The sequence below is a fragment of the Phyllobates terribilis genome, unplaced genomic scaffold, assembly GCF_046119375.1.
Source record: "Phyllobates terribilis strain yellow unplaced genomic scaffold, ASM4611937v1 Scaffold_1__5_contigs__length_1240528914, whole genome shotgun sequence".
Classification (NCBI taxonomy): domain Eukaryota; kingdom Metazoa; phylum Chordata; class Amphibia; order Anura; family Dendrobatidae; genus Phyllobates; species Phyllobates terribilis.
Window position 1 is genome coordinate 1,100,129,648 of NW_027362761.1, and position 21,120 is coordinate 1,100,150,767.

General features: G+C 47.1%; 1 protein-coding gene across 3 annotated transcripts in view; it reads right to left on the minus strand.

Annotated features, from left to right (window-relative positions):
* Nucleotides 1-21,120, minus strand: part of DTHD1 (death domain containing 1) — a 138,740-nt gene that overhangs the window by 56,657 nt on the left and 60,963 nt on the right. The window contains exon 1 of one of the 3 annotated variants that reach the window (XM_073646285.1): nt 2,112-2,598. The exons of 1 other annotated variant lie outside the window; for it this stretch is intronic. In XM_073646285.1, the coding sequence (XP_073502386.1) occupies nt 2,112-2,397 (286 nt within the window). In that variant the 5' untranslated portion in view covers nt 2,398-2,598. Of the gene's footprint in view, nt 1-2,111; nt 2,600-21,120 lie in introns of those variants that run through there. One more of the 3 variants, XM_073646291.1, reaches the window with a different exon arrangement.

Here is a 21,120-nt window from a genome sequence, read left to right on the forward strand (position 1 = left end):
CATGATTTGCAGACACCTGTGATTGGAGATGAGCGAACTCAAACTGAAGAGAGAGAGAGACAGAGAAAGACCGAACTTTCACGGGTCTACTCATCCCTACACATGATAGTAATTACAGGACATACTTTAGTTTCATATGGTCCTATGGTCAAATTATTTGTAAGTTTTTTTAGGGGTATCATCATTTTTGTCCATACCATTGTCATTAATTTGTTTTTTAAAATGTTTCTGTTGAGCCACAATTCTAAAGTAATGTCTGATTTTCATTAGTTGATATTCAGTAATTTTAAATTGAACATTATTTTTGTCAGTTAGGAGTTATTTCAGTGACCATTGTTTGGTTTTCTTACTTTAACAGAAGGGTACCCACAATTTTGTCCATGTGTGTACGTGATTATGAACTAAGGGGCTAATTTCACGGTATTTCCATGAAATAAATTTACAGGAAGATTTTATAAAATGAATGACCCAATTTTCTCATTGTCTTTTTTGCATTTTTTTCTGAAGTGAAAACTGTACTAATAGCGACTTTTATGTTTGTGCTTTATTCTGTATTTAATTTGTATTTTTTTAAGTTAACTTTACTTGGTTTTGTCTATTTTATTGTTTGAGAATGTCTTCCTTATCCAGATGTTTTAGCCTAAGGATTATGCAACTTTTGCTATAGAAAATACAAAATAAGGAGATGACCAGTCAGTTGAAAAAGGGACTGGTAGCAACGGCCCTCCTCTTGCACGGGCCCAGTTGCGGTCGCACTCTTTGCAACTGTGATCGTTACTCCCCTGCCATAATAATACACCATGATATTGTCAAGATATGGAATTAGAAGTTTTAATATTTCATGAGTTTAACTCCCAGGTATAATTTTTACTACAAGCCCCTTGCCCCCCGAATTCCTCCACTTGCGTTTTGGCTTATATTGTTTTACAGAAACACACACACATGCAATAGTGTGCAAAAGTTTTAGGCTGATTTGAAAAATGCTGAGAAATACAAGCAGATTCGCCACACAATACTATCAGGGAGAAGTCTGATGAGCTACAAAATTATTTTACAGCTGGACAATGAACCCAAATATTCATCTAATGTTATTAAGAATTATATTCAGCTTAAGGAATAACAAGGAATCCTGGAAGTGATGATATGGCCCCCACAGAGTCCTAATCTCAACATTATCGAGTCTCTCAGGGATTACATGAAGAGTCAACGAAGGCTGGATGCCGTAACGCGTGTCGGGGTGGGAGCCATTGTGGAGCAGGACTCATGCTTAACATGCTGTGGGTATCTCCTAATTTCATATGCCATTAAATTCTGGGCTCTATAAGTGACCATACTGGCAAATGATTCAACTCACAGTGATGTATACTACTCAGCTTTATTTGTGTGTCTGATCACATTTTTGCACAATCTGTTTTACATGTCCATATCTAGCTGCTATTGATCAATGCATGATCGACTGACAAAATAAGCACTAAGCACTTTATTCAATTAATTTATAATGCAATCATGCACTCAATATTGGCAATTGTATGATAAGTGATCAAGTTGTGGTTGTTAGCATTATAGTTCTTACCCTCTTATATTCCTGCTGTTGTGTCCCCTTTTCGCAATTGATTTTATACTCCTTTGTTTGTAACCCATGGCTTACCTGTATTGATTAATTAAATAAAATATTTCTATGTCATAAATTGGACTTTTGTTTCAAAGTTGCTTTCTCCCCCTTTTTTCTATAATGAAAACTTATTTTATTTGCTCTTTATTTAAAAATACAAAACGCAGGTAAGTTTTATTCATCTTTAAAAATTATTTTTTGTCACTTTTTTTCTCTTAATGTTTGTATTTTATTTTTTTCACTGGAGCTAGCGATGAGATTGTGGCTTATTCTTGATACAGGACAGAATGGCATCATTTTCCATCAAGACTCCTAACACACTTTGGATATATATACACACACACATATATATATATATTGATATACATATATACTATAGTATATATATATATATATATGTATATATATATATACATATATATATATAGTAAACGTTCACACACACTGTACGTACAGTTTAGGTATCTATTTTTAATGCGTTCAGTTTTATTAATCTTACCATTTGTTGTGTTGAGATCCTTAAATTTCTCCTGAAGTCCCTTTAAAATATGAAGCGTGTTTTGCAATGTCTCTGTTGTTCCACTCAGTTTCACACACAGAGTTTTGCTAAGGTCACGGATTAAAGGAATTAACAGACACATGAGTTCTTTAAAGTCTTGATTATTTTTGGGATACAATTCCTCTAGGGCATCTTTCACACTCTCATTGTACTGTTTAATCTGTGTCAAAATCAGAGTCAGATCATCATCCTTAGCATTTGGGCAATTACTTGGTGGCATTTCCATCCTTGCTGTGAAATTCTATAATTCTGTTCCTGGCTGGTTATAATCAAGTTGCAGTGAGATTTGAATGATGTTTCCTTGTCCACTGTTCTGACTGTTAAAGTGATCTGAGCAGGTTTTCTTCCAGCTCCCAGTCATTGGCTGACTAATGGATGCAAGTTACTATAGCCACTGCAAGGAGTGGCAAAGGCAGCACAGTACACAGAGATCACAGATAAGGAAGTGAATTGTCCTCTACTGCAGTACATCACTTCAATGACATGTTCTTTGTTTATGGGACTTACAAATGCAAATCCATCTCCTGTAAACAATCAGCCTCTAGTGCTTATCTGTGTTTGATCTAAGCACATGAAATATATTTACTGAAACAATGTGGATTTACTTTTATTTACACAGAAATATTCCTGTTACCTAACACAAATTGAAAAAAAAATACAAGGATTGTTCCTAAAATGTCAATTTAGTAGTATTTCTTTAAGTAGTAAATAAACCTTTGCAAAAATATAAATAATAATAAATGTTTTTTTTTTGTCACCTCAATTTGTTGCAGATCAGTAGTTTTCCTTGTCCTGAGACTCCCACTGATCGCTCAAAAAATCCCTGAGAAATGTGGAGCTAAAGTAGACAGGAATTCGAAGTACGAATTCAATTGAATGGACCTGATGCATCAAAGCTTTCATGCCAGAATTCTGGCATACAAGCTTTGAAAAGTCCAAAATTTACTCGCAACTGGGAGCTGAATCAAACATTTGGTGATTTTTTCCATTCTTTTGCTAGTTTCTTCCAGTTTCGGCCAAATGGGCAGAGGTGGGGCGACACGGAGGCATGGTGACTACCACTCATGAAATTCATGAAGTTCAGCAGTGTTCGCTTTGCCACAAATCTTACTCCAGGTACTAAAGTAGGATTTGTGGCGAGGCGCACACAGAGGTGTATGCTGCTCATCTGATGCTCCCGATTCATGAAGAGGGGTCTTTTTCTTCATAAATTAGTTATGTCTGACTCCAGCATATCCCCTCATCAAGAATGGTGTGATGACAGGCGGCTTCTAATCCCAGGAACTTACTCTGTGTGGGGCTCAGGTCCTGACTCTGAGCTACACGTGCAGGGATCAGGGTGCTTCTGTGAGGAGTCCAGAACTTCTCAGTCAGCGTCTGACTCTGATGCAGCGCAGGCCTCTGGCTGGGGCCTGCCACGCTGGGATCGGCGGTCCCTCTGGAACAAGTGTGCTCCACTCTGCAGCTTGGTGTAACATACCTGGCGGCGTCCTTGCATAGTGGTCCATCTCCCACTGTGCAAGAGCGCGCACTTGATCTCCTGTCCAGAATGTCTCTCTGGCTTCCCTCCATGCTGTCTGTTTGTGTCTGTTTCTGCTGCTTAAGGGCGGCGCCCGATCACTTCCTGCTTTTTGTACCTGCTGTGGGTCACACCCCTTGTGCGTCCTCAGCCTATTGCTGTCTGTCACCTGGTATATAGCTCAGCTGCTCCCATCTATTCCTGCCTGAGCATAGTGTTTCATTCAGTGTGTGCTTGCACTCTGAAGGTGCCAGGTCCCGTTCTGTGTTCTCTTGTCTGCCTATCCTGGAGGCTGTATTTCCAGGCCTGTCTGAACACGCTCCTAGCCTGTTCCTCCTGCCTTCTAGGGGCCGATTACCTAGACCTGTTCCTGTATCTTGTCTGACCTGTCTGAACACGCTCCTAGCCTGTTCCTCTCGCCTTCTAGGGGCTGATTACCTAGACCCGCTCCTGTATCTTGTCTGTCCTGTCTGAACACGCTCCTTGCCTGTTCGTCCTGCCTCTCTGGGGGCCGTATTCCCAGACCCGCTCCTGTATTCCACTGCAGTGTCGGTCTCCTCCGTACACTCAGTTCCAGTCTGAACTCTCTCCTATCCTTTACCTGTTTTGCCTCTATGTCCGTTCCCTTCCTTTTTCTGCAGAGTCTGAACTCGTACCTAACTCCTGCTTGTTGTCTCTGTACTCCCGTTTGTGAGTTTGTGGTCCACTCGCTACTTCACTGGAAGTACCCTGTGGGTGTCTGGCTCTGCCTTTCCCTTCCTGTCTGTTTCGTGTGAACAGAGCCCTGTCCCCCCTACTCAGCCTAGCCTGCTCTGACTCCTTTGCTCACCGCTCCGGCGGTTCTAGCCTGCTCTGACTCCTTTGCTCACCGCTCCGGCGGTTCTAGTCTGCTCTGACTCCTTTGCTCACCGCTCCGGCGGTTCTAGTCTGCTCTGACTCCTTTGCTTACCGCTCCGGCGGTTCTAGCCTGCTCTGACTCCTTGCTCACTGCTCCGGCAGTCCTGTCCTGCCCTGCTTCTGCCCACTGCTCCGGCAGTCCTGTCCTGCCCTGCTTCTGCCCGCTGCTCCGGCAGTCCTGTCCTGCCCTGCTTCTGCCCGCTGCTCCGGCAGTCCTGTCCTGCCCTGCTTCTGCCCGCTGCTCCGTCAGTCCTGTCCTGCCCTGCTTCTGCCCGCTGCTCCGGCAGTCCTGTCCTGCCCTGCTTCTGCCCGCTGCTCCGGCAGTCCTGTCCTGCCCTGCTTCTGCCCGCTGCTCCGGCAGTCCTGTCCTGCCCTGCTTCTGCCCGCTGCTCCGGCAGTCCTGTCCTGCCCTGCTTGTGCTCGCTGCTCCGGCAGTCCTGTCCTGCCCTGCTTGTGCTCGCTGCTCCGGCAGCCCCGTCCTGCTCTGTTCTTGCCCACCGCTTCGGGCGTTCCCTCTCTGCTGTGGTTGTCTACCGCATCTGCGGTTCTGTGACCCAGTCTGTACTGGGTCTTAACCTTTCTGTGCTCCAGCCCGTCCTTTCGGCCAGTACCTCCCTGCCTGCATACTCGCCTGTATCCACCCATCTGCATACCTGCCGTGTTTGCTTATATCCACCAGTCTGTGCCAGCCTAACCTGCCTGTTCCTGAGTCCCAGTGTGTACTGGGTCCTATCCCGCCTGTGTTCCTACCTGCTAGTGCCTCCCTGTCTGCACTCTAGCTGTGCTTGCCTGTACCCCTCTACCTGTATTGTTCCTGAGTCCCAGTGTGTACTGGGTCCTATCCCGCCTGTGTTCCTACCTGCTAGTGCCTCCCTGTCTGCACTCTAGCTGCGCTTGCCTTTACCCGCCTGCCTGCATACCAGTCGTGCCTGCCTATACCCTCCAGTCTGTGCGCCAGCCTAACCAGCCTGATCCAGTAATCCCTGTGTGGGTCAACCCCCGTGTCCGGAGTTTGACCTGGAGTAGCACCTGGTCCCTCTGCCCGGTTTCTCCCTGGTGCACTGGCGTCGTATGCCGTCGTGCCATCTTGGTCGGATCGGCCAGATACTTAGTCACGCCCCTCCAGGCACTCTCCGGTTCATGGTCCAGTGGAATCACTACAATCACACGCACACGCCGCTCAGCCCGGGCGTGTGCATAACAGCATGCTCAGGCCATGGTTCCCGTTGAGCCCCACGGCCTTCGCTCTCTGAGAAGTTTTCCAGCGAATTCATGCATTAAAATAAATAAATAAATATTTTTTTTTTTCCTTTAGCTGAGTTCCAGGCGAATTACGCACCCGTCCAGATGGATCTATCTGCTCTCGTTCCCGCGGATCCGCTACGTTATTATGGGGATCCTAGACAAAGTCGTGCATTTGTGGAGCAATGCATGCTACACTTCAAGTTCTACCCTCTATGTTTTCCCACCGATCGGGTTAAGGTGGCATTCATTATGTCTTACCTGGCGGGTGATGCCTTGGAATGGATCAACCCCCTATATGAAACACAAGATCCGATCCTCCTGGACCTAATGGCCTTCCTGGTGGCCTTTCTAATGGTCTTCGATGATCCTAACCCGGAGGCTCCTGCTGAAGCTTCACTTCCCAATATCCCGGAGCAGCCCCAATGGGTAATGTGTGTGGGTAGCGCAATAGTCCTCCAGCCCAATGAGACTACTGCCCACCCAGAATCCTCACAGGGTGACTACGCTTTCCGGAATACTTCTCCCAACCTCAAGAGGCAGTCCAGACGTGCTAGACGTAGAGGCAAGCCGTCACGCCAGGGTCTGTCCTCCCTGAGACCTCCTGACCCCAACCTTGAAGTCCCTACTGAAGCTTCATCTCCCTGTATCCCGGAGAAGCCCCAACGGGTAATGTGCGTGGGTAGTGCACCAGTTCTCCTGCCCGAAGAGACTTCTGCCCATTCAGACTCCACACAGGAGAACTTCCTGCACCCGGCATCAGATGCTTCACCCACTTTAACCGGTGTGCATGTCCAAGGATGCTCCAAAGCTGTGGTTACCTCAGAGTCTGTGCACCTCTACTACCTGGCGGAGGACCCCCTGTTGCCTCCTGAATCCTCCGGGATACCACTCGATGACAAATGGAGAGAGAATTCTCTACACCCGGTACTCGATACTTTGTCCGCTTCGTCCTGTGAGCCTGACAATGGGTACCCCAAAGTGGTAGTTACCCCCGAGTCTCTACACCCCTCCGACCAGGCGGAGGACCTCCAGTTGTCTCCTGAACCCTTCGGGGTGCTACCTGGTAGCGAAAGGACAGAGACTCTCCTATACTCTGTACCTGATACCTCGCTCGCTTCGTCCAGTGAGTCCAACCTAGTGTACTCCGAAGCAGAGGTTACTCCCGAGTCTCTACACCCCTCCGACCAGGCGGAGGACCTCCAGTTGTCTCCTGAACCCTTCGGGGTGCTACCTGGTAGCGAAAGGACAGAGACTCTCCTATACTCTGTACCTGATACCTCGCTCGCTTCGTCCAGTGAGTCCAACCTAGTGTACTCTGAAGCAGTGGTTACTCCCGAGTCTCTACACTCCTCTGACCAGGCGGAGGACCTCCAGTTGTCTCCAGAACCCTTCGGGGTGCCACCTGGTGGTAAATGGACAGAGACTTTCCTATATCCTGGATCTGATACCTCGCTTGCTTCGTCCAGTGAGTCCGACCTAGTGTACTCTGAAGCAGAGGTTACCCGTGAGTCTCTACACCCCTCTGACCAGGCGGAGGACCGCCAGTTGTCTCCAGAACCCTTCGGGGTGCCACCTGGTGGAGAATGGACAGAGACTTTCCTATACTCGGTACCCGATACCTCGCCTGCTTCGTCCAGTGAGTCCGACCTAGTGTACTCTGAAGCAGATGTTTTCTCTGAGCCTCTGCACTCTTCTGACCCGGCGGAGGACCTCCAGTTGTTTCCTGAATCCTCCGGGGTACCACCAGAAAACAAAGAGACAGTGACTTTTCCTCATTATGTACCTGATAACCCGTCTATTTCTTCCTGTGAGCTTGACAAGATGTACCTCGAAGCAGAGATTACCCCCAAGTCTCTGTCCCCCTCCAACCCGGTGGAGGACTTCCAGTTGTCTCCTGTACCCTCTGGGGTGCCACCTGAAAATATGTGGAGAGAGACTTCCTTGTGTGCTGTTCCTGGTACTCCACCCGTTTCGTCTGTTGCTAAGGGTGGCTGGATGGGAGGTAACATCCTAGCTAACCAGATGAGATCAGTTTTTCCGGTGGACAGGGGAAGTGATCTCTTCGAAGTGAAGAATTGGCCCTCGAATTCCCTGCGGAAGATTCTGGCAGGCCTGAAGAAGAGGGGGCGTAAGGGGGGGGGTACTGTAACATACCTGGCGGCGTCCTTGCATAGTGGTCCATCTCCCACTGTGCAAGAGCGCGCACTTGATCTCCTGTCCAGAATGTCTCTCTGGCTTCCCTCCATGCTGTCTGTTTGTGTCTGTTTCTGCTGCTTAAGGGCGGCGCCCGATCACTTCCTGCTTTTTGTACCTGCTGTGGGTCACACCCCTTGTGCGTCCTCAGCCTATTGCTGTCTGTCACCTGGTATATAGCTCAGCTGCTCCCATCTATTCCTGCCTGAGCATAGTGTTTCATTCAGTGTGTGCTTGCACTCTGAAGGTGCCAGGTCCCGTTCTGTGTTCTCTTGTCTGCCTATCCTGGAGGCTGTATTTCCAGGCCTGTCTGAACACGCTCCTAGCCTGTTCCTCCTGCCTTCTAGGGGCCGATTACCTAGACCTGTTCCTGTATCTTGTCTGACCTGTCTGAACACGCTCCTAGCCTGTTCCTCTCGCCTTCTAGGGGCTGATTACCTAGACCCGCTCCTGTATCTTGTCTGTCCTGTCTGAACACGCTCCTTGCCTGTTCGTCCTGCCTCTCTGGGGGCCGTATTCCCAGACCCGCTCCTGTATTCCACTGCAGTGTCGGTCTCCTCCGTACACTCAGTTCCAGTCTGAACTCTCTCCTATCCTTTACCTGTTTTGCCTCTATGTCCATTCCCTTCCTTTTTCTGCAGAGTCTGAACTCGTACCTAACTCCTGCTTGTTGTCTCTGTACTCCCGTTTGTGAGTTTGTGGTCCACTCGCTACTTCACTGGAAGTACCCTGTGGGTGTCTGGCTCTGCCTTTCCCTTCCTGTCTGTTTCGTGTGAAGAGAGCCCTGTCCCCCCTACTCAGCCTAGCCTGCTCTGACTCCTTTGCTCACCGCTCCGGCGGTTCTAGCCTGCTCTGACTCCTTTGCTCACCGCTCCGGCGGTTCTAGTCTGCTCTGACTCCTTTGCTCACCGCTCCGGCGGTTCTAGTCTGCTCTGACTCCTTTGCTTACCGCTCCGGCGGTTCTAGCCTGCTCTGACTCCTTGCTCACTGCTCCGGCAGTCCTGTCCTGCCCTGCTTCTGCCCACTGCTCCGGCAGTCCTGTCCTGCCCTGCTTCTGCCCGCTGCTCCGGCAGTCCTGTCCTGCCCTGCTTCTGCCCGCTGCTCCGGCAGTCCTGTCCTGCCCTGCTTCTGCCCGCTGCTCCGGCAGTCCTGTCCTGCCCTGCTTCTGCCCGCTGCTCCGGCAGTCCTGTCCTGCCCTGCTTCTGCCCGCTGCTCCGGCAGTCCTGTCCTGCCCTGCTTCTGCCCGCTGCTCCGGCAGTCCTGTCCTGCCCTGCTTCTGCCCGCTGCTCCGGCAGTCCTGTCCTGCCCTGCTTGTGCTCGCTGCTCCGGCAGTCCTGTCCTGCCCTGCTTGTGCTCGCTGCTCCGGCAGCCCCGTCCTGCTCTGTTCTTGCCCACCGCTTCGGGCGTTCCCTCTCTGCTGTGGTTGTCTACCGCATCTGCGGTTCTGTGACCCAGTCTGTACTGGGTCTTAACCTTTCTGTGCTCCAGCCCGTCCTTTCGGCCAGTACCTCCCTGCCTGCATACTCGCCTGTATCCACCCATCTGCATACCTGCCGTGTTTGCTTATATCCACCAGTCTGTGCCAGCCTAACCTGCCTGTTCCTGAGTCCCAGTGTGTACTGGGTCCTATCCCGCCTGTGTTCCTACCTGCTAGTGCCTCCCTGTCTGCACTCTAGCTGTGCTTGCCTGTACCCCTCTACCTGTATTGTTCCTGAGTCCCAGTGTGTACTGGGTCCTATCCCGCCTGTGTTCCTACCTGCTAGTGCCTCCCTGTCTGCACTCTAGCTGCGCTTGCCTTTACCCGCCTGCCTGCATACCAGTCGTGCCTGCCTATACCCTCCAGTCTGTGCGCCAGCCTAACCAGCCTGATCCAGTAATCCCTGTGTGGGTCAACCCCCGTGTCCGGAGTTTGACCTGGAGTAGCACCTGGTCCCTCTGCCCGGTTTCTCCCTGGTGCACTGGCGTCGTATGCCGTCGTGCCATCTTGGTCGGATCGGCCAGATACTTAGTCACGCCCCTCCAGGCACTCTCCGGTTCATGGTCCAGTGGAATCACTACAATCACACGCACACGCCGCTCAGCCCGGGCGTGTGCATAACACTTGGCACCAAATCTCCCTGTGTCTTGGTGCGCTGGGCTTTTATATCCAGGAAATCCTTCCTGGAGGTCACCTGATCAGGTGCAGCATCTGAATCTCTTCCCCCTCCAACTCTTCTGGCATAACTTGGTTCCGCTTTATTACGTCCGAGCCAGTAGATGGCAACCTTTCCTCATCTCTGACACATCCTGCAAGAATCATCCTTTATTGCACTCTACTACATTCCTCCCTCCTTTTTGCTCACCAATCCTCGGGCGAGTGGACTTCTTGCAGGGTTGATGTCTCCTTCCAGGCAGCACAAGTTCAGACAAGAGTTGAGCACACTCTTCTGTTGAATCTGAGACCAGATAAACTCCTCTTGAGCAAACCGGTTAGGGGGGATTCAGGCATTAGTTCACCCAGTCCGGCAGAGCTCCTCCTGCAGAGGCGATTCTGGAGTTCCTGAAGAATCAATCACTGGGGATTGCAAATCGCCTCCCGATTCACACTCTGCCCCACTTGAGGGTGGCACTGGCAACTCTGGCAGACTCAACGGTACAGTAGCCCATCCTTCTTCATCCCCCAAGGCCCTTGTTTGCGGTGCCTCAGCCACCTCAGTTGGAGATTCAGTCCCATGACAGTCCTCCACTTCAGAAGAGCAGTGCCGCAGCATGTTATTGTGCAACACCATAGATGCCGCAGTGTCATCCCCTTCGGGTTGGACCTCGTAAACCGGGTTATCGGGGTGGACCTTCTTCACCACTCAATAAGGTATCGCCTCCCAATGGCGACCAGTTTACTTCCGAGCAGCCTGGCTCGCACTAGCACATGGTCTCCTGACTGGAGTGGTCCACTCGAGGTTGGGGGCCAACCTGAATGTTCCACTTCCCGGTACTTCTGTTCAATCAATCTTCTCACAGTGTGAAGTCGGCGTCGGTGCTAATGAATCCAGGTACTTGGGCTGTTGCCCGGGCAGGGGTCTTCTGATTCTAGCTCCAATTTGGTGATTTCTTGTCCATTCCTCCGAAACAGCAACATGTAAGGGGTGTAGCCAGGAGTCTCATGAACTCAATTATTATACACCCACATCAGCTCAGACACAAATTAGGGCCACTTCACCTTATTGTCTTCTTCCAGAGTTCCAGAGGGGGTGATATGGCATTGCTTGGGATTTATCGATTCCATAGATACGATACAGCTCATCCATCAGTCGCCCATGGTAGGAATGTATTCGCTTCGGGCACCCATATATTCGAATAAAATCTTGGCAGATGGCCTTAACTGCAGCTTCTGTGGTCTGGTCTCGAGTAGGAGTCACCACTGCGAACTTGGTGAAGTGGTCAGTAGTGATGAGCAGGCACTAAAATGCTCAGGTACTCATTGCTTGGATCGATCCAACCAACGAGCCCAATGTAAGTCTATGGGAAACTCGAGCATTTTTCAGACGGCTCCCTCCGGCGGTCTGCAGAGGGCCTAAAAATTGCCCAAAATGATGGGAACAGTGCTCAAATGACATGGGGACAGCATGGGGAAGACCCCTGGAAGCATTTCTGACTCCCAGGTCACTTCTGTCAACAACGTTGTCAGAGGTATTACGCCACTTTTACGGACTCACAATAAAACATATAAAAACGAAACCAAAATGGATTTTCCTAGGAAATATGTTAAGGAGCATCCTTTCCAGGGTAATGACTTGTATATAAAGCAAAATAAATAGCCAAAAACAAAAATTCTCCTCCACACCTTGGGCTATGTTCACACGAAGCGTTTATGATGCGTTTTTTCACTTTTGCATTGCTTTTAACCGTGACAAAAGCATTCACCAGGAAATGTCATTTTAACATTTCACAACCTTATCTGGCCATGTGGTGTGTGAGATATCATCAGACACATCGTGTTTCATTTATGAAGGAGGGACTCTGAAAGTCACAAAGTCTATTTTTATAGGGCCATCAGGCGACCTTTACTATTCGTAAAGGGCCAGCAGTCGGCCCTCACTATTCTTAGAGAGCCATCAGCCGGCTATGTTTTATTGTTCCCATTACTAAAGAGTGGGTTTCCTATACTGTTATTGTGTATGCAGTGAGTGGCAGGGCTGCCCAAAATTTGGATGCACCTCAATACCACTTTGAAAATTTGGATGCACCCCAGTACCCCTTTGAAGAGACTTAGAGGAATGCCTCCTGAAAATAATGTTCCCATTATTAGGAAGTAGGTCTCCCATTGTGTTTGCCTATGCAGTGAATGCAAGGGTTGCCAAAAATTTGAAGGCACTCTAATGCCCCTTGGAAGAGATGTGGAGGTCAGAGGTCCTCCTTAAAACAATGTTCCCATTATTAGGAAGTGGGTCTCCCATTGGGTTTGCCTATGCAGTGAATGCAAGGGTTGCCAAAAATTTGGAGGCACTCCAATGCCCCTTGGAAGAGACGTGGAGGTCAGAGGGCCTCCTTAAAACAATATTCCCATTATTAGGAAGTGGGTCTCCCATTGTGTTTGCCTATGCAGTGAATGCAAGGGTTGCCAAAAATTTGGAGGCACTCCAATGCCCCTTGGAAGAGACGTGGAGGTCAGAGGGACTCCTTAAAACAATGTTCCAATTATTTGGAAGTGGGTCTCCCATTGTGTTTGCCTATGCAGTGAATGCAAGGGCTGCCAAAAATTGGAAGGCACTCCAATGCCCCTTGGAATAAATGTGGAGGAAGGCCTCATAAAAAAATGTTCCCATTAGAAAGGAGCGGGTCTCCTATATTTGTAATGCCCATGCACTAAGTGTATGGGCTGACAAACATTTACCCCTGGGGGGTATACATGAACATACTGTATAAAATTTTTTTTACGGTCATCACAAAACACCCTTTAAAAAAATTAAGTGGGTGTTGCATCATGAAACACGGTCACCCTGGTGATATGGTGGTGGAGGATGAGGATGAGGAGAAGGAGGAGGACAAGAGCAAATAGCCAAAATCAGGAAGCGTAAACTCATGCTTGGGTGTGAAGAGGTGCATGGGAATACACCTCCCAAGAAAAGACACTGGATTTGAGTTTATGTAACGCTGCTAACATTCAGTGGTGTTGAGAAGTCTGGCCCAATACAGCCCTTGTTCATTTTTATAAGAGTCAGCCCGTCAGCATTTTCCTTTGACAGACTGATGCGCTTATCAGTTATACTTCCACTAGCGGGACTAAAAACCCGCTCTGATAAAACTCTGGCAGCAGGGCAGGCCAGGACCTCCAAGTCATAGAGAGCCAGTTCATTCTACATATCCAGCTTGGACACCCAAAAATTATAAGACACAGAGGAATCACGGAGAACATTGGTACGGTCGGCAAGGTACTCCCTCAGCATCTTCCCAAACTTTGCACTCCTTGTGAGAGTATACCGCGCCTCAGCGCTTGTGCAATGGGAGGGTCTGAGAAAATTCTCCCAGAACTTTGACAGTGTTCCCCTGCTTCTGCTGGACTGCATTTGTGTCTTTCTCGCCTGTACTTCTTGGTTGTCCAACGAAGTGTGACCTCTGCCGCCAGCGTTTTCAGATGGGAATTTTTTTAATAGTTCCTCAACAAGGGCCTTCTGGTACACAGAACAGAGGTAATGGTCACAAGCTCTTAATCCAAGTCTATGAGAGCCAGAGTGAGGCTCTCATAGACTTAGAAAGAAGAGTGACCTCTGGCTCGGTGCAGCAGACACTGGAGTGATCTGGCAGGTCACAAACTGTTGGAGCAGTGGTTATAGAAGGTGAAGATAGCAGGAGGTGAATATGATAGAAGGGTCAGAGACCTTAGATTAGAAGCACCACTCTGGAGGTTAAATAAAATAAAATAAAACCACTGGAGTGGTGCTTTAAGTTTTATATGTTTTTTTTATTGTTTTTTTTTGCCCAGAAATAAAGATATACTAGTTTATAGTTTATGTCTTGGTAATTGTTTCGCTCGTGGACTATTCTAGGTGTAATACTTTATGTCTATACCATACTGAAGAGCATAGAAGGAAACCACTTAATCTGAAATACTCCTGACTGTCTCAAACCGTGTTGGCACCATTCCTATGACTGGAAGTCAAATGCTGCCAAGAGGAATAAAGTTAATTTTCCCCCGGCAGCGGGGCTCTTAGAGTAGGCGCAGCATGTTGTCAGAATAGTATTAGCCTGCTGATTAACCTTATATCTGCAGGTTAATAGCGTTATTTTACGAAAGGTTTCCTTTAAGTTCTTCAATATGGCCATCAAGGATGTGAGTTTACCTTCAGCAAAGGTAAGTAACAGTAGTCAAAACAAAGGCTTATAGTCTCTTTCTACTTTGATTAGCAGCTCATATCCCTATGGCTTAACCTAAAATTGAAAACAAAAGTTTGTCATGAAACTAAAGTTACATGGGAGAGGTTCACAGCTTCCTTATTAACTGTTCTCATGTTAACAAATAGAATTAGCTTTCAAAAAGTAAGTAGGAGATTATATCCATTATATACAAAATACCCTGTAATAGCAGCATTGTAATGTTATGCCTAAATCATTAAATATAAGGTGTTTAGTGTCTAGTGAGGTGAAATTACCCAATGCATTCCAGTTACTAGGTAAATTTAAAGACATACCAATTACGGCGGCTCAATAAACACAGTGTTATTAGCAGAAGTGGCACTAGTGACCCAAAGTACTCTCTGCAAAATGGAAGCAGTATAGCATGAAATTATACGTCTCTATGTACGGCTCGGTCACTACATTCAATAGGAGAGTTTACACTATATGTATAAAAGTATTGGAACACCCGCACATTATACCTACAGGAGAAATTATGACATCCCATTCTAACTTCATAGACATTGATATGGAGTTAGACCCCGCTTTACATCTATAATAGCTTTTACTCATTGGGGAATGCTTTTAGCTTGACTTTGGAGTGTGTCTATGGGAATTTTTGCCCATTTGTGATTTTGGACATTTGTGAGATCAGACACTAATGTTGGATACTTTGGCCTGGCTCACAATCTCTCGTTCATCCATAATGTCCTTGATGGAGTTGAGGTTAGGGTTCTTCGTAGGTCAGTCACGATCTTCCAAAATACATTTACCCAACCATGTCTTTATTGTCTTTGCTTTGTGCACTTGGGCACAGTCATGTTGGAGGAGAAAATGGCCTTCATCAAATTTTTCCCAGAAATTTGGAAGTTACCATTGTCCAAAATGTCTTATATACTAAAAGATTAAGATTCCCATCACCTTAAAACAGCATTATCCTTCTTCCACCAAACTTAAATGGGTATTCCCATCTCCAAGATCTTATCCCAATAGGTAGCCCATCTCCAAGGTCTTATCCCAATATGTAGTAGATGCAATAATAATAGTCTTAACAAATACCTCTAATTATAAATGTAGTATATACCTTCCGATTCACTACGTCGCTTACCCCATGTACAGGGCATTGCAGGAGCTTAGGTATCTATGGTTACAACAACTCATATAGTGACATTTAGTTAGTTAGTTGTTAGTGGTCGTAACCATGGATACATAAGCTACTGCAATGCCCTGCACATAGAGTAAGTGACATGGCTAATCATAAGAACTATATTATATTTCTAATTGAAGGTATTTGCTAATATTATTATTATTACACCTAATACATATTAGGATAGGATCTGGAGATGGGAATACCCTTTTAACAGCTGGCACAATGCAGTCAGGCAGGTAACATTTTCCTGCCAATCTCCAAACAAAGACCCATCAGAGTGCCAGATAGAGAAGTGTGATTCATCAGTCCACAGCACACATTTCCACTTCTCCAGAGTCTAGTGCTGGCAGCGTGTTTTACACCACTTCATTTGTGAACTCCTTAGAATGACCCATTCATTCACAAATGTTAATCAAGGCAGACTGCAGGGTGAGGAGCTAAATTTTATGCAGTTGTCGAAATAGCGCTGAATTAAAAACCTGAATTCAATGAACCAAACGTGTGTTCCAATACTTTTGTCCACACAGTGTATGTCCCAGCCATGCTCACCTCTATGCCCATACAATTGCATACATTTTTGTACCATTGTGTGCTCATAGTTGTATTGAATGCAGTATTTTATGCTTTTGAGTGTAAAGCAGATGTACAACAATATAGCCATCATTCACATTAAAGGCGACCAAACTTGCCAATTTTGGCAGAATCAGCCAACCATCCAAGGTGTATTTGTAAGGGGGAAGACCGGGGTGTAAGTACTTTCAGAACAAGGGATCCGGAACTGCCGGGGCCGTGCCTCTGGTTGCAGGGGAAAGACAGACTCCGAGCACAAGAGTCAGGTGGTCGGGAAGCTGGGGGGGCGTGTCTAGGAAGAGGGAGAGAAAGGAGGTTTGCGCGGGAAAGCAGGCTGTTGACAGCTAGAGTCAAGCCCGACTAGAGGGAGAAGAGGCGCAGGGTTTGTGGAGCCGAGCAAGTGAGGTGCAGTGTTATGGACTAGGGGCTCAGTGGGTCAAACCGGAGACCGCCCGCTGCCGCCAGAAGATGGAGCATTGTTTAGGCGGGGAAGCCAGAAGAAAACAACACCGGCATCAGCCGGCAACTGCCTTGCTGGGAACAAGAGTCAGCTAAGTGTAAAACTGCCGATTAAAACCGTTTAGACTCTGCTACATCTAGCCAAACTGTGGATTGTCGGTTATAGCCTGCTACCTGCTACTTCCCTTGTTGTCCCCATATTTCCCCTGTTACTCCCTGCGTGGAGATTGACACTGTTACAATAAATCCCTCCTGTTTATTAACCCCGTACTGGCTGCTCTGTGTTTCTGTGTCACTGCATCTAAAGTACCTGTGTCACATATTATAGTTCACTATTACCTAGCAAGTGATTGGGAGAGAGAAGCTTGTGAATATCGAATGTAAAATCCCAATCGTTTTTATTTTCTCTGGAGATGAACTATTGTCTGTGTGTAGCAGCAGCTTCCTCTCCTCTCCACATGCAGGATACATGCATGCTCGGTCAGGGTTGCATGTGTATAGGGGTCTTGAGAGACAGCTGTCAGCCAGCAGCTAACCGATGTATATCTCCAGCCTGGGGCCACGGCCTCAGTATCAGTATTTGGCCGGTATACGGCCAGTATTTTTTCTCAGGAGTGGGAGCCAAAACCAGATGAGGAACAATCAGAGAAAAGGTATAATAGAAACAAGTGCACCATTTCTGCATTTATCACCCACTCCTGGTTTTGGTTCCCACTCCTGAGAAAAAATACTGACCGAATACTGACCAAATTATGATAGTGGGGCCGTGGCCTCAAAGCTAAAAGTTTTCCGGTTTTGTCAGAATCAGCCAACCAGTTACTGTATATGTAGCTGTATGGTGGTTTTTCAACTCTTCCAAACAGATTATATAGCTGAAGATAGACACTTGGTGGTTGGAATTAAATCACCTGTTACTTTTGCTTTGCAGACAGATAAGCTACTGCAAGAGCTACATGATTTTAGCAGTGGTTTACTTTGCTCTCTCTATAGAGAATGCATGAAGAATCCTGTGTATGGCGGTGTCTGGATAGATAGCTGCAAGTTAGATGACAGCTAATATGAACGGTCAGCATGTGCATTGTCACTGCATTGTGAATATGGCCCAAATGGCTGCAGATTTAAGGCGTGGACTTGAAAGGCAAGGTGACTTTTCAAATTTAAGTCATAGGGGCTGATTCATCAAAGCTTTTATTCCAGAAAACTAGCATAAAACCTCTGAAAAGTCAAAAAAATGTTACACAATGGGGAATGTGCAAAGATTTTGCATGTTTTAATGCTTTCACACCAGTTTCAATAAGCCTCGCCAAAATGGGCACAGCTAGGTATGAGATGGAAGGGGGAAGCAAGGAGCGTGGCCATGCCCCCATCAAAATCATCAAATGTGTAAGCATTTTCTACACCAGAATGCTAGTGCAGTCCAATAGCATTGATAACGCAGTGCACGGAGATGCCTAACACTTAGAAGAGGTGACAAGAAGTGGCGTAACAAAAGTCTGCAAAATTTAGAACTGCCCTCCTCCTCATGTTAGTCAGATTTATGGGCCCTTATAGTGATCTAAATCCTATAAATGACATACATGTTGCTCTCTCCCCCATTATGTAGTACTGTCCCCCATCCTGTACTAATATCCCCCATCCAGGGCCCACCCTGGATATACAGTCATGGCCAAAAGTGTTGGCAACCTTGAAATTGTTCCTGAAAATGAAGTATTTCTCCCAGCAAATCATTGCGATTGCACATGTTTTGTTATACACGTGCTTATTTCCTTTGTTTGTATTAGAACAACACAAAAAAACTGAGCAAAAAAGGCAAATTGGACATCATTTCACAGAAAACCCCAAAAATGGGTGAGATAAAGTTGTTGGCACACTCAACTTAATATTTGATTGCACAATTTTGAAATAAATAACTGCAATCAATCGCTTCCTACAAGCATTAACAAGTTGCTTACATCTCTCAACTGTAATTTTGGACCACTCTTCTTTTGCAAGTTGCTCCAGGCCTCTTATATTTGAAGGATGCCTTCTCTCAACAGCAATTTTAAGATCTTTCCACAGGTGTTCATTGGAATTTTGATCCATACTCATTGCTGGCCACTTCAGAACTCTCTAGCATTTTGTTTCCATCCATTTCTGGGTGTTTCTTGAAGCATGTTTGGGGTCACTGTCCTGCTGGAAGACCTGTGACCTAGAACGCAAACCCAGCTTTCTGACACTGGCCATTACATTACGACCCAAAATCCTTTGGTAATCTTCAGATCTCATGATTCTTTGTACACAGTCAAGGCACCCAATGCCAGGGGCAGCAAAAAAAAAAAAATTTCTTTGAACCTTCACCATATTTGACTGTAAGTACTGTGTTCTTTTCTTTGTAGGCCTCATTCTGTTTTCGGTAAACAGTAGAATGATGTGCTTTACCAAAATGCTCTATCTTGGTCTCATCTGTCCACTAGACGCTTTCCCAGAAGGAGTACGTGGTTGACGAAGATGGCACTCTGAAGAGCGGTAGGTGCAGTGAAAAAAAACTTTATTCCAAAAGCACACAATTAAAACATGGAGCTGGGGAAGCGGGGATCCTCATGGATGATGGCCGTTTCACATCTCAATGATGCTTCAACGGGTTCTGAACCTGGACTCGTTGAAGCGTCATTGAGACATGAAACGTCCTTCGTCCATGAGGATTCCCGCTTCCCCAGTTCCATGTTTTAATTGTGTGCTTTTGGAATAAAGTTCTTTTTTCACTGCACCGACCGCTCTTCAGAGTACCATCTTTATCTACCATGTACTATATTCAAGATACCTTCTCTTCGGATTGTGAACCTGTTTCTTGCGGCATGGGTCGGCTCCAGATCAGGTATCCCCTGGTCTCCGAGCGAGTGTGTGGTTTGAATGGTGCCGGCCTTTTCTCTTGCTGCTGCTTTCCCTGAAGGATTTTGGCTTACTCATGCACATTTGGCAAACTGCAGTCTAGCTTTTTTATGTCTCTGTCTGTGGTATGGCCCTCCTTGGTCTCGTGCCATAGCGTTTCATGTCATTCCAATGTTGATGGATAGTTTGTACTGACATTGATGCACGTTGAGCCTGCAAAACAGCTTGAATTTTTTTGAAACTTGATTAGGGCTGCTTATTCACGGATTATCCTGCATTGCAACTAGGCATGAGCAAACATTTCAATGTTCGGTTCGGAAAAGCTTGATGAACAAATTGATATACGCTGAATTTATTCACTGAATGTTCGACGAACATTTCCAAATCCCATAGGTGTCAATGTGGGGACCAAAAAAATGCATATACACCTAGAAACAGGACCAAAAGCTGCCAAAACACATCAAATTAGGTGTAGACACAAAGGAAGCACCATCAATTGACCCAGAGTACAAGTACTATAATTATTATTGCTGTCACAGCAACATTTATTCAGTTGCGCTATACATGTCAAAAGGGGTCACCGACTGGAACAACAGGAGAGAGGACCCTGCTTGCGAGGGTGCACTGTTACAGACGTACGTGGTTTGTGGAACCACTGTGCCACGGACCCCTGGGAGCCTTGAGGGGCGTGACGAAGTGAGCACCGGACTGTTCACTAGAGCCTCTGATGGTGAGATTAGACTTGGCTCTCGATGAACGCCAGGTGCCACTCCAGGACAGACCAACAGACGTGCAGCAGATGGACCCAGTGGGACAGACTAGATGGTGCAGCAGCCACAGTCTGTATCAGAATGCAGCAGGCAGAGTCTGTATCAGAGTGCAGCAGGCTGACTCTGTGTCAGAGTGCAGCAGGCAAAGTTTGTATCAGAGTGCAGCAGGCAGAGTTTGTATCAGAGTGTAGCAGGCAGAGTCTGTATAACAGTGCAGCAGGCAAAATCTGTATCAGAGTGCAGCAGGTAGAGTCTGTATCAGTGTGCAGCAGGCAGACTCTGTATCAGTAGTGCAGCAGGCAGAGTTTGTATTAGGAGTGCAGCAGGCAGAGTCTGTATCAGGAGTGCAGCAGGTAGAGTCTGTATCAGAGTGCAGCAGGCAGAGTCTGTATCAGGAGTGCAGCAGGTAGAGTCTGTATCAGAGTGCAGCAGGCAGAGTCTGTATCAGAGTGCAGCAGGCGGGGTCTGTATCAGGAGTGCAGCAGGTAGAGTCTATATCAAAGTGCAGCATGCAGAGTCTGTATCAGGGTGTAGCAGGCAGAGTCTGTATCAGAGTGCAGCAGGCAGAGTCTGTATCAGAGTGCAGCAGACAGAGTCTGTATCAGAGTGAAGCAGGCAGAGTCTGTATCAGAGTGTAGCAGGCAGAGTCTGTATAAGTGTGCAGCAGTCAGAATCTGTATCAGAGTGCAGCAGGCAGAGTCTGTATCAGATTGCAGCAGGCAGACTCTTGTCAGAGTGCAGAAGGCAAAGTTTGTATCAGAGTGCAGCAGGCAGAGTCTGTATCAGAGTGTAGCAGGCAGAGTCTGTATCAGAGTGCAGCAGGCAGAATCTGTATCAGGAGTGAAGCAGGCAGGGTCTGTATCAGGAATGCAGCAGGCAGAGTGTGTATTAGGAGTGCAGCAGGTAGAG